The 12,906-nt window shown below is 46.4% G+C and overlaps 1 protein-coding gene across 6 annotated transcripts in view; it reads right to left on the reverse strand.

Moving 5' to 3' along the window:
- Positions 1 to 12,906, reverse strand: part of TROAP (trophinin associated protein) — a 142,222-nt gene that overhangs the window by 65,170 nt on the left and 64,146 nt on the right. For all 6 annotated transcript variants that reach the window (XM_033937858.1, XM_033937857.1, XM_033937856.1 and 3 more), the window contains exons 7-11: positions 7,271 to 7,413; positions 6,959 to 7,170; positions 6,512 to 6,687; positions 6,107 to 6,191; positions 5,802 to 5,905 (exon numbers count right to left, since the gene is read on the reverse strand). In XM_033937858.1, coding sequence (XP_033793749.1) covers positions 5,802 to 5,905; positions 6,107 to 6,191; positions 6,512 to 6,687; positions 6,959 to 7,170; positions 7,271 to 7,413 — 720 coding nt within the window. The remainder of the gene's footprint in view (positions 1 to 5,801; positions 5,906 to 6,106; positions 6,192 to 6,511; positions 6,688 to 6,958; positions 7,171 to 7,270; positions 7,414 to 12,906) is intronic.

The following is a 12,906-nucleotide window of genomic DNA, read 5'->3' on the forward strand; positions in this document are numbered from 1 at the left end:
TCTCTTCCAGTGATCAGCTACCCTGAGCCGAACGACAAGAGACACTGAGCTCCCCAACCGAGGAGAGTAGCTTTAGATGGTTGCAACTGAAGCAGGCTATTCAGGAGGGGTTCCCTGAATGGAAAAATCTAAATAATCAATATAGTCTGGAGTTCTTATGCTTTCAGGTGGACTTCTTGGGTCACCAGGCCGCACAGTAGTATAAATTGATAAATGGATTTATAAATAAAAAAACTAAAAATGGACTTAGGGACATCTGGAGCATTGAGATAAAGCATCAAATTACTGAGTCTCAATTGCCATGAATTTGGTCTTGGAGAATGAGATCTACGGTGTCTGCATCTATGAGACAAACTTGTTTTTTTCTTTTGCCATACAAAGAAGGAATTATAATAATTTTTAAAAGATTTGGGGGCCATTGACAAATTATTGCAATGAGTAGACACCATTATCCATTGAAAGTACACGTATACATAGGGGAGGGGGTGGGTATTAAGTTATATTAAGGTTTGATCAATTGATAATATTTATATATTTTTGATTAAAATATTTATGGGAAGGGAGGGAGGGGAGGGTATAAATGTATGTTTTCAAGATGATGTTAAAAGAAGTACAAGTGATGTTTACAAGGTTTAAATGATGTAATATTGTGTTCTTGATGTAAGATGGAAAAATGAATAAAGAATTTTGAAGAAAAAAAAAAAAGAAGCGCTGTCCACTGGTGCTGATTCAGACTCGCTCCATGCACAAGACTGCAAGACTAGCCACCAACGGAAACTGCGACGAACTAACACCCAAAGAGGAACAGAAGAGTCCAAATCATGCACCTGGGGCAATCACCGCTAAAGCAGAGCATGCTAAAGCGCATTTGAGCTCGGGCCCACCAAACCACGTCCAGGGAAGCCACCATCGACCTCAAGACCTGGAGAAAAAAAAAAAAAACTTGCGCCTAAGGACACCAGGAAACCATCAGAAGACAAATCTGCAACTGCAACTTGACCACTGGAGCCCCTGGCAGGAAGACCTTCCCCAAGCTGGTGTCGAAAAGAACCCCAAGGTACTCCAGGCACCAAAACAGAACCAACCAGCTCTTGGACATGTTCACTACCCATCCCAGTGACTGCAGAACTCCACAACCCGAGCCGTAACTCAGGAACTCTCCTGAAAAGACTTTGCTCTGATCAACCAATTGTCCAGATAGGGGTGAATCAGAATGCCATCCTAGCACAATGCCACCACTATGACCACAATAATCTTGGTGAACATCCACGGAGCAGCGGCCAAACCAAAAGGAAGCACACAAAACTGAACCAAGATCAAAAACGAAGGAAATGCTGATGGGAAGTGTGAATCAGAACATGCAAGTAGGCCTCCTTCTGATCGAGAGAGGTCAGAAATTCCCCCAGCTGAACCGCCAGAATGACAGATCTCAAAGTCTCCATGCAAAAAGATGGAACTCACAGAGCCCTGTTGACCCCCTTCAGATCCAAGATGGGCCGAAAAGTCCCCTCTTTCTTGGGCACCACGAAGTAAATCAAATACCGGCTGGTTCCACACTCCGCTGGAGGCATGGATACTACTGCTTTGAGATCTAGCAATCTTTGAAGCATCCGGCAAAAGGCCCACTTCTTCCATGCCACCTGATAAGAAGCGAGAAAGTGATCTGGCAAGAAGTGGGAAACTCCAAAGCATAACCGTTCTGAATCACCTCCAGGACCCACTGATCTGTTGTGATCTCAGCCTACCCCTGGAAAAGTCTCGCAACCGAGCACCCACCGGCACCAAGGGAGGCACTGACAAGAAATCATTGGGCAGAACAGGCGACGGAGGAACTGGCAGAGAAATCATCCCCCAATGGCCCCCCGAAAGGGCTGCATGCACTGAAAGAAACGGCCCCGGGGAGACACAGTAGCAGGAAAAGCAGCAGCCCCTCGACCAGGGCGATTTCTGCAGAAATCACACAAACGCCCCTGAGCAATGCCACCCCACACAGGTTGGCACGGTTTTCAAAAAGAGACCTCCCAAAAGGGAAATTTCTTCAGCTGAAATCACCGACCAAGTCCGGAGTCACAAGGTACGATGAACGGCCTACTCAAGAGCCATGAACTTAGCCGACGCTCACAACAGGTCACACATAGAATGAGAGAGATAAGAAGCACCCATCTCAATTTTGGCTACTTCCTGTTCCACCAAGGACCAGTTATCAGACTCACGGTCAAAGACACGCTTGGCTCACTGAAAAAAAGCCCGAGCTACCAGACCACCACACATCGCCGCCTGGACCGTAAGGGCAGTGACATCAAAATTCTGCTTAACCGACATTCCTCAACGAGCACCATATGCCACTTCACGATGGCCGAGACCACCACGTCCAGCACAGGCGACTTCAAGGTATCCCTATCCCCCTCTGGGATGGGATGGGAGCCATAGAGCACGCAAAACAAAAAGGCGCCTCTGGCGCTTTCCACTGCACAAGCACAATATCCTGATGCTTAGGAAAAGAGCAAGATGCTGAGCAGATCCCCTGAAGCAGAGTCCACCACACACAGGGGCTCCTTCATGTCTTCCTCGAAGTTTAATGTGGAGAAATGTAAAGTGATGCATTTAGGCAGAAAAAATAAAGATCAGAAGTATAGTATGTCAGGTGTAACTCTGGGAAAGACCGAACAGGAAAAGGACCTGGGTGCACTGATAGATAGGACCCTGAAACCATCGGCGCAATGTGTGGCGGCGGTGAAGAAAGCAAATAGAATGCTAGGCATGATAAAGAAGGGAATTACAAGTAGATCAGAGAAAGTTATAATACAGCTCTACAAAGCCATGGTCAGACCGCACCTGGAATACTGCATCCAGCATTGGTCTCCATACCTAAAGAAGGATATAAAACTGCTAGAGAGGGTGCAGAGACGAGCAACGAAGCTAGTGAAAGGTATGGAGAACCTGGACTAGGAGGAACGACTTAGGAGACTGGGGTTGTTCTCCCTTGAGAAGAGAAGACTGCGAGGGGATCTGATCAACTTTCAAAATACTGAAAGGATTCGACAAAATAGAGCAGGGAAAGCAGTTATTTACAATGTCCAATGTGACACGGACAAGAGGACATAGACTGAAGCTGAGGGGGGATAGATCCAGGACGAATATCAGGAAGTTCTGTTTCACGCAGCGAGCGGTGAACACCTGGAATGCTCTCCCAGAGGAAGTAATTGCAGAATCCACCGTTCTAGGATTTAAGGGTAAACTAGATGCACATCTCCTTAAGAGTGGCATAGAGTGATACGGGTAAGGGTAAATTAGATGCACATCTCCCTTGAGAAGCATACAGTGATATGGGGACTAAAACTATGCCAAGGTTCACCTGGTGGGGCCTCCGCGTATGCGGATCACCGGTCTTGATGGACCCAGGGTCTGAGCCGGAGATGGCAATTCTTAAGTTCTTATGAAACAAAACACTAAGGAGACCTGAAGAATAAGTTCCTGGAGCTCTTCTCGCTGAAAGATGGACACCAAAATCCTCACCAACTGACGGAACCGAAAAAGTCAGAACTGGTCACTAAAGCGGGCAAGCCGGCAGCAGCATAAGAGAGCCTCCAGCTGCATCAGCAGTAAGGGAAATCTTATTTTCCTGACCATCAGTGGCTGGGGGAATCCCTGTGTGGGCAGCGAGGGAAGTCCGGGCTTCGCCGCTGGCAGCTGCCAGCGTGCAAGGCACTCGTAAAAGGGATCCCTGGACACTGGCACCTGAAGTCAATGAGAATTCCCCTTCTTGGTTGCCGGTACACCGCAAGCACAGGTTGGCCGCATCAACCTCATGTCTGGAGCACAATGAGCACTTTTTCCCTTTAAAAGTGCTCATTGCACAATACGCAACCTAGCTAAGGGAAAACGTGCCGGTTAGCAATAAAAAGGAACAACAATGAACTGAAGGCTCCCTTCAGACCGGCACTGCTGCAGGATTTTTTTTCTTTTTTTCTGTCAGAAAAGACTCTACTGGCTTTCTAAGCCATATGCCTTGCCGGTATCGGTGGAAAGGCTTACAGCTGAGGCACCTCTAGAAACAATTTGGGGAGGTGGAGGAAATGGGAGGAGGGACTCAACTTATGACCCATCGAGTGCGACACCCCAGAGGTTGGATGGACCCCCGAAAGGACCCCTCCAAACTCAATCCGGCACAAAACAGGGAAAAGAAGGCCACTAAACAACTTCCAACAGGGCTACACTAACCATTTTCAGGGAAGACTGGCAGAGCTTACCACACCTGCTGGAGACAGCAGACTGGTTTGACTAGAAGGAAGCACAAAGTTTTGTCTAGAAGGAAGCCAAAGTTTTGTCTCAGTCTCCACCTGCTGGTCATAGTGAGCTATTACCCATCAGTGAACTGTACCAGTCTGAAGAGATGCTAAAGAAGAAAGAAAATTAGCAGGCAAGAACCTAGTTTCTCCTTCTTTATCGTCTCTCCAGACTGGCACAGCAACTGATGGGACTTACCAAAGCAGTACCTATCATGGGTGGGACTTCCGAAGGGCCGCCTCAAAAACACGCTCCTCGAAAGTCCACACAGTAGTGTCTAACAAAAGAATGGAGAGAAGTCTAAACCGCAGCTTTACAGATATCCACCAGAGGTACAAGAGAAGACCACCCAAGAAGCTGCCTGACCCCAAGTGAAATGAGCTTTGTGAAAGTCTAATTTGTTCTGAAGGTACGCAGAAACGATAGCTCCCTTAATCTATCGCGCAATGGTAACCTTAGACGCACTGCCCCTTTACGAGGGCCCACTAAAAGGTCAAAAAGACGATCAGACTTCCTACACTCCTGGGTCCACTGAACATAAGAAAGGACCCGACAGACATCCAACTTGCGCAACCTTCCTCTGCTCCAAAGAGTCCTCCTGGACTACCCAATACCAGGAGGACCACAGACTGGTTAACATGAAAAGGCGAGACAACCTTCGGCTGAAAAGAAGGAACCGGCCGCAGCACGACCCGCTCCCTAGAGAACTCTAGAAAGGGAGGTCTACAAGAGAAAGTCTACAGCTCAGAAACGCATCTCGCCAAAGTAATGGCCACCAGGAAGACTGCCTTAAAAGTAAGGTCCTTCAATATGTAGAAGCCCAGAGGCTCAAACGGAGGGCGCACTAGCATGGAAAGTACCATGTTGAGATCACAAGCTGGAACCGAAGGCTGCACCAGAGGTTGAAGCAGGTTAGCCACCAGCAAAAAACGAATCACATCCGGAGAAGAGGCCAAACTGCAAAAGGTAGACAAAGCCTCAAGCTGAACCCAGAGGGAAGACCAGACAAGGCCCCTTTCCAGGCCATCCTGTAAGAACTCCAAGATGTGAGGCAAAGAAGCGTGAAGGGGAACCATGACATGTATGGAACGACGCTCCTCAAAGATACTCAAACTCGTACATAAGCCCTACACTAACCAGGGAAGCTTGCACAGGCTTACCAGCTCCACCTGCTGGAAACCGAGAACAGATTGTACTTGGGACTGCGCAGCCCACTTATACTACAGCCAATAGTTTGTGTCTCAGTCTCCACCTGCTGGTCAAGGTAAGCTATTACCTATCAGTTGCTGTGCCGGTCTGGAGAGAATACAGAAATGGATGTGGTTACTGGAAGAGTTGTGTTCTCCATCTCCATCTGCTGACAGGGTAGCATAAACCCATGCATCTGTGATAGTTTAACATGAACTAAAGAAAGGAAATTAAAGCAAAAATGTCACTATCAAGACAGAAAAAATTAAGTGTTACTCATCAACTCTCTCAGAATCGCAATCAAGTTATTGTTGAGAAATACGCACCGGATACAGAGGGTGCTGGATGGCCACTCGCTGGGCAGAACATTGCGGTAAGAGCTCAGTGCTGGGCTTCGGAACTCTGAAGGGTGTGCCACACATTTCTTTTTCTACCCAAGAAAAATGAAACAGTTGTCTAGTACAAGTGTTTGGGGGGTAGGGGGAGGAAATAAAACCAGAAAAGTGAACACTGGAAGGGAGGTTCACATTTGATGTGCTTCTCCTCACCCACCCTACCTAAAGAGACATTGCTCCCGCAGTGCTAAATCCACATCTGGCCCTGCCCAAGGGGTTTAAAACAAATACCATACCTTTAAATTCCAGCCTGGACATGTGACCCGAATTCATCTTGGGGTCAAAACTCATCCGCTGACCAAACAAGGAACCTCTCTTAACCTAGGCAGAAAGCAGCAAGAAATAAGAATAAGAGTTGCCATATTGGTACAGACCAAAGGTCCATCCAGCCCAGTATCCTATTTCTAACAGTGGCCAACCTCAGTCAAAAGTACCTGGCAAGAACCCAAGAAGTAAAACAGATTTTATGCTGCTTATTCTAGGAATAGAATAAGTGGTGGGATTTCCCAAAAGCCATCTTAATAATGGCTTATGGACTTTGTTTTAGGATATTATCTAAGTCTTTTTTTAAAACCCTGTTAATCTAGCTGCTTTCATCACAAAGTCTCCCACTCCCCCAGTACACAGTGTCAGATTCTTACCATGCTGCTGCTGTTAGCAGCACTATACAGAGAGGTCATGGCCCTGCCCCTTACTGGAACTCTCTGGGCCATGCTAGTCTTCTTGATGGCAGCCTTTCCACTGCTGGTAATTCCAGTATTGGACAGGATACTTGCCAAAGCTTCCAAGTCAGGAACAAAATCTTTGGAATCCTCACCTTTAAAGGAAAGCAAATGGGAGAATCTTAATGAGGGGTATATCCCACATACCAGTACAAGGATAGCATAAACACCCACCCCCACCCCCACCCCCACCCCCCTCAATACATCTGGGCAAGTGTCAGCATCTCCCACTCTCATTCAGCACAATCAACTACCCCTAGGGAACAGCCACAACCCATTCTGCTCCCCTTCCCTTTAGCAAAAAAAAAAAAAATATATATATATTTGATTAGTGGGATATTACCAGCTTCTAGAGAGACCTCTAACCTGTTTTGGAGAGCACTCCATTTGGGCCTATTGAAGCCACAGCTGGGCGAGCCAGATTCTTTGAAGCCACCAAGCTGATGCTTGGAACAGTCCCTGAGCAAGGTAAACTGTTAGGGACTGAAGGACAAGTGCTTTGAGTTGAAGCCACTGTGTCTAGCAAACAGAAATCCTTGGGAACCACAGGACACGCAAGGCCCACTGCAAGGGCATTTCTGCAGGTCAAAGACAGCAGCAGTTAATGAAAAAGTGCAGCATGATCCAGCTGTCTAAGGCAGAGGAATCCCCTCACCCTCTTCCAAGCCTTGTACTTACTGAATCACAGGAGTCCCATCCTCAGCACTATGCCCCGCCCCACTAGGCATGTCTGCTCTTCTCTCACCAGTTCCTCCTTGCCCAGCTCTGCATAGCTCCTCGGTCTCTGGCACTGCTCCAGTCGACTGCACCTCCAAGTTAGGCTACAAAGCAGAAACCATTCAGTATTCTCCCTGCCCCCATTAATTATGGAGCAGCCAATCAGATCACTGAAAATTAGGGCTGCACATTGATTAAAGTTTTTAATCATACAATGAATCGCAATTAAAAATTAATCTCACAAAGCACCCCCTCACATTTCCTCCTATATAGTGCTATATATACATAAATGTAAATGCTCAAACTGACATTTCAATACAATTGTCTCATAAAACGGCGGTATATCAAATCCCATTACCTCCCTCCCCCCTTACTAAACTAAACATAAAATCATTTATCTTACTTATGTTGTATGGTGACTATCTTTTAATCATCCTGTTCCACATCTCTGGTTCTGCTTCCCTGTGCTCTATTCACTCTTTTTCTACCTCTTTACTTCCTGCCCTATATCCATCTTTCCAATGTTTTTTCTTTCTCTTTTTTTCAAATCTGTCTAGTTTATCTCTTCTCATCCTCAAACAGATAGACAGGTTAAAATGCGGCAAATCACCGGGCCTGGACGGGATCCACCCAAGGGTGCTGAAAGAACTAAGACAGGAAATAGCGGGCACAATCCAACATGTTTGCAACCTATCCTTGAAAACTGGTGAGGTGCCAGAGGACTGGAAATTGGCAAATGTCACACCGATCTTCAAGAAGGGATCGAGGGGTGACCCCGGGAACTACAGGCCGGTGAGCCTGACTTCAATAATAGGGAAGATGGTGGAAGCTATGATCAAGGACGGCATTTGCGAGCACATCGAGAGGAATGGCCTACTGAGAACAAGCCAGCACGGATTCTGTAAGGGAAGGTCGTGCCTAACGAACCTTCTGTACTTCTTTGAGGGAATAAGCAGTCGGATGGACAATGGGGAGCCCATAGACATCATTTACCTCGACTTTCAAAAGGCTTTCGACAAGGTGCCACATGAAAGGCTACTTAAGAAACTGTGGAGCCACGGGGTGGGAGGGGATGTGCACAGATGGATCAAGCACTGGCTGTCGGGTAGACTGCAGAGGGTTGGAGTAAAGGGCCAATATTCTGACTGGCGGGGAGTCACGAGCGGTGTGCCACAGGGATCGGTGCTGGGGCCTTTACTCTTTAACATATTCATCAATGACCTGGAAAAGGAGGCAAAGTGTGAGGTTATAAAATTCGCAGACGATACCAAACTGTGCGGCAGAGTTAGGACCAGGGAGGAGTGTGAGGACCTACAAAGGGACCTGGACAAGCTGGAAGACTGGGCAAACAAATGGCAAATGCGCTTCAACGTGGACAAATGCAAGGTCATGCATATAGGGAAAAAGAACCCGTTGTTCAACTACAAATTGGGGGGGGGTATTGTTGGGAGACAGCAGACTCGAGAGAGACTTGGGTGTGCTGGTGGATGCATCACTGAAGCCATCTGCACAGTGCGCAGCAGCCTCGAAAAAAGCCAACAGGATGCTGGGCATCATAAAGAAGGGCATAACAACCAGAACACGGGAAGTCATCATGCCATTGTATCGAGCGATGGTGCGTCCGCATCTGGAATACTGCGTTCAGTATTGGTCGCCGCACCTCAAGAAGGACATGGCGGTACTTGAGAGAGTCCAAAGGAGAGCAACGAAAATGGTAAAAGAGCTGGAACACTGCTCATACGCCGAGAGGCTGGATAGGCTGGGGCTCTTCTCTCTGGAGAAAAGGAGACTCAGGGGAGATATGATAGAGACCTTCAAGATCATGAGGGGCATAGAGAGGGTGGATAGGGACAGATTCTTCAGACTGAAGGGGACAGCAAATACGAGGGGGCATTCTGAGAAACTGAAGGGAGACAGGTTCAAAACAAATGCAAGGAAGTTTTTTTTCACCCAAAGGGTCGTGGACACTTGGAATGCGCTACCAGAGGAAGTGATCAGGCAGAGTACGGTACAGGGATTCAAGCAGGGATTGGATGGATTCCTGAGGGATAGAGGGATCGTGGGGTACTGAGTAAACCAACCTGGTCGTGCATGTGCAAGACCGGAGGGCTAGGACTTCGATAGGAGGGCAGAACTTAAATGGGAAACCAAGGTGGCAAGGGAGCCCCTTCTGATGATTCAGACAGGCCTTGACCTGTTTTTGGCCGCCGCGGGAGCAGACTGCTGGGCAAGATGGACCTGTGGTCTGATCCGGCAGAGGCACTGCTTATGTTCTTATCCCTGCTATTCATGGGCAGCATCATCTCCCTCACCTTCCTTTACACTTCCTTACCCTCTCTTCCCTCCCCCACCACTGTCCTTACTATTTTTCTCCTACCTTCCTCTATCACCATCTCCCTTGTTTTTTTCCCATCCCTATTTCCAGAACCTGGAGTCTCAAACATCACCCTACTCTCCCCTGGTCAGGTCTCTCTCTCCCCCTCCCCCATATTGGGTTGGGTCTCTCTCCCCTCCTTCTAACCTTTCACAGTCTGCCAGCAGTGCTAGCGATTAAAGCAGAGCATTGTGGCAGGCTAGCCAGTTCCAGTCTCTTTATTGTCTCTTTAGTCCATGTTACACCAGAACAGTTGCTGTAACTACCTGTTGCAGTGTAGCAGGGACTGAAGAGATCGTGAAAGACTGGAGCCAGCTAGCCTGCAGGCAGTGTTCTACTTTAATCGCTAGCACTGCTGGCAGGATATGAAAAGTTGGAGGGAGAGAGTATATAGTGGACTGCAGCAGCAGCGGCATCAGGTGGTAGTCAGTGGTGGCCGAAAGTGGAGTCAAGTGGTGTGTAGTGGCAAGATTGCTCTTCTGGGAGGGCAGCAGCAGCAAGGGTAGCTCTTAGGGGTGGGGCTAAGACAGTGGTGGCAAGGCAGCTCTCCATGGAGGGCTGTGGCAGCAAGGGTTGCTCTCAATGGTGGCGACAGCAGTGGCAACAGTAGAGAGGCAACGTTTCTCCAACATCATCTTCTGCCTGACTTCACTTCCAACGGAGCGCACCAGAAGTGATAGTCAGATGAAGAATGCTGTGACTGTGAAAGAAGGTAAACCTGACTGTATTAATCCCATTAAATTTAGCGTGTTAATTGTTCAGCCCTAAGAGAATATATTTCTGTAAAGGAAATCACCACATGTAATGAAAACAGCCACGGACACAGAGTTCCTCCCACTATCAACCTATCTCCTCCACTCTCCCATCACATCTAAAGATTGGCAACTACCCCGCATTCCAGCTGTTAAAGACTAAGCTACTCCTCTTCAATTGTCACTGTATATCTTATCAAGGCCTCACTATCCTTTCAAACCCCTCCCCCCCAAATGGCACAAGCCAAGGACTGTCTCCTTTCAGTACTCTCACCTTCCCAATCCCTCATTCCAAATGGATTATTCCGACCACACCAACACAGGAGTGGACTGAAGTATAAGGAAACTATCCTGCTTCTGCTATTGGAAACTGGACTCACAAGGCTATGCTGGGAATTAAGACCCTTTGGTTCAAATGAGCCTGGGGGTGGCAACCTAATAAAAATGGACAGATACATGGTGGATAGGGCAAACATGAAATAAAATAGCCATTATATTTTACTCCCATTGTTTCGGATTTACTAGTTAGGGTTTGATTGATAAGATAGGGACTTAATCCAAGAGCAGAGGAGAAGGTTTTATGAGTGGCTATATAAAATCACAATAGGATGAACAGAACACAAACCAGTTAAGACAAATATAGGATAACATATTGATCTAAATATGTGTTTTGTGCTGAGGTCACTGAAACAGGGAACACGCAGCATTCTCTTAGGACACTAGAATTAATTAATAAGCTCTGTTGAAGGCCAGAGAAGATAAACCAGGGGTGGTAGCTTAGCTTTATGAAGTTCCATTGTTTTAATGTGTGCCCAGTCTGGTCTCCAGAGCCCTGTGGTAGATAAGGTTTGGTTTTTGACCTGGTTGCTATAGAGATGGACTTTTCTTCTTACTACAGAGATTGCATTCCAGGGGAAGGGGGCTCCCTCTCCCTTTTTTGCAGAGTAAAGTTAGAAATGCTAATTGGATATACAAAATGCATATATGATGAATTAAATTTTAGTAAAACTATTACAATACAAATGTAGGAACTTTTATTTTAGAATAGGGGTGTCCAACCTTTTGGCTTCCCTGGGCTGCATTGGCCGAAAAAAAATGTTTCTGGGGCCGCGCAAACGCTGCAGCAAGACAGAGGAGGGAGACAGCAAGACGGTAAACACCCTGGGGCAGCAGAGGAAAACACTGCATCGCCCTCAACCGGGGCCGCACAAAATACTTCACGGGGCCGCATGTGGCCCTCAGGCCGCATGTTGGACACCCCTATTTTAGAATATAATTACCTCAAAAATGTACTGGAGGATTTATCTAGGTAAAAGTAGATTTTGTGGGAGTGGATGGGCCACTCCCCTTCTCTTTCACTGAGACAAAGGATCTCAGTGTACGATGCAAAATCACTCAGTAACATGGGAGCAGCAGTTTAACTTTTAAGGGAATTATTTAAAGCTGTATATATGGATAATTATATGGATAATGTATATTGCAATACTTTTTCTTGGTTTCTTCTGTATTTTTCTTTATAATGTAACTTTTAGGAATTCTTGTGTGAGAGGGAAAGACACTCCCCCAATATGCATGCAAGCGTATATGGTATCAAGTATTTTTGACCAATTATATGCAGGCAGTAAAATGTCATCATATATTGGGTATATAAGTAACCCTAGCAGGATGGAATTTTGAGGGAAGTCAGGGAAGTTGCATTTACAGTACACTATCTGACTTGTAATGTGCCTCCATTGTACAAATACCTTTTTGAACCAAGATTTCTGTTAAATTTAATAAGCAATATTTGATTGGAAATATTTGTTCAATTATCATTATTACAGTGCATCTATGAGCAGGTAGAACCAAAACTCTGTTCAGAGATCTAGATGGCTTCCTATGTATACAATGAGAGGCTAGAGAAACTGGGCCTCTTTTCCCTTGAAAAAAGAGGAGACAGAGGGAACATGATAGAGACATTCAAGATATTGACTTAGTGGAGAAAGAGAGATTGTTCACCCTCTCCAAGGTGAAAAGAACGAGAGGGCACTCTCTAAAGTTAAAGGGGATAGATTCCATACAAACGTAAGGAAGTTCTTCTTCACCCAGAGAGTGGTAGATATCTGGAACGCTCTTCTGGAGGCTGTTATAGGGGAAAGCACCCTCCAGGGATTCAAGAAAAGGTTAGATAAGTTCCTGCTGAACCAGAACATACACAGCTAAGGCTAGACTCAAATAGGGCACTTGTCTCTAACCTAAGGGCCGCAATGTGAGAGGACTGCTGGGTATGATGGACCACTGGTCTGACCCAGCAGCGGCAATTCTTATGTTGTTATGTCTTCATTCAATCCTTTTCTACCTTAAAGTGTTTTTGTGTTTTTCTCTTAGCTAAAGACTTTTTTTATATGCCCGTGTTTACACTGCTTTGGTGTTGAATCCCTCTACCATAGGTTTCTTTTTTTTTATAAATTCTTTATTCATTTTTATCTCTT

The sequence above is a fragment of the Geotrypetes seraphini genome, chromosome 3 (assembly GCF_902459505.1).
Source record: "Geotrypetes seraphini chromosome 3, aGeoSer1.1, whole genome shotgun sequence".
NCBI lineage: Eukaryota > Metazoa > Chordata > Amphibia > Gymnophiona > Dermophiidae > Geotrypetes > Geotrypetes seraphini.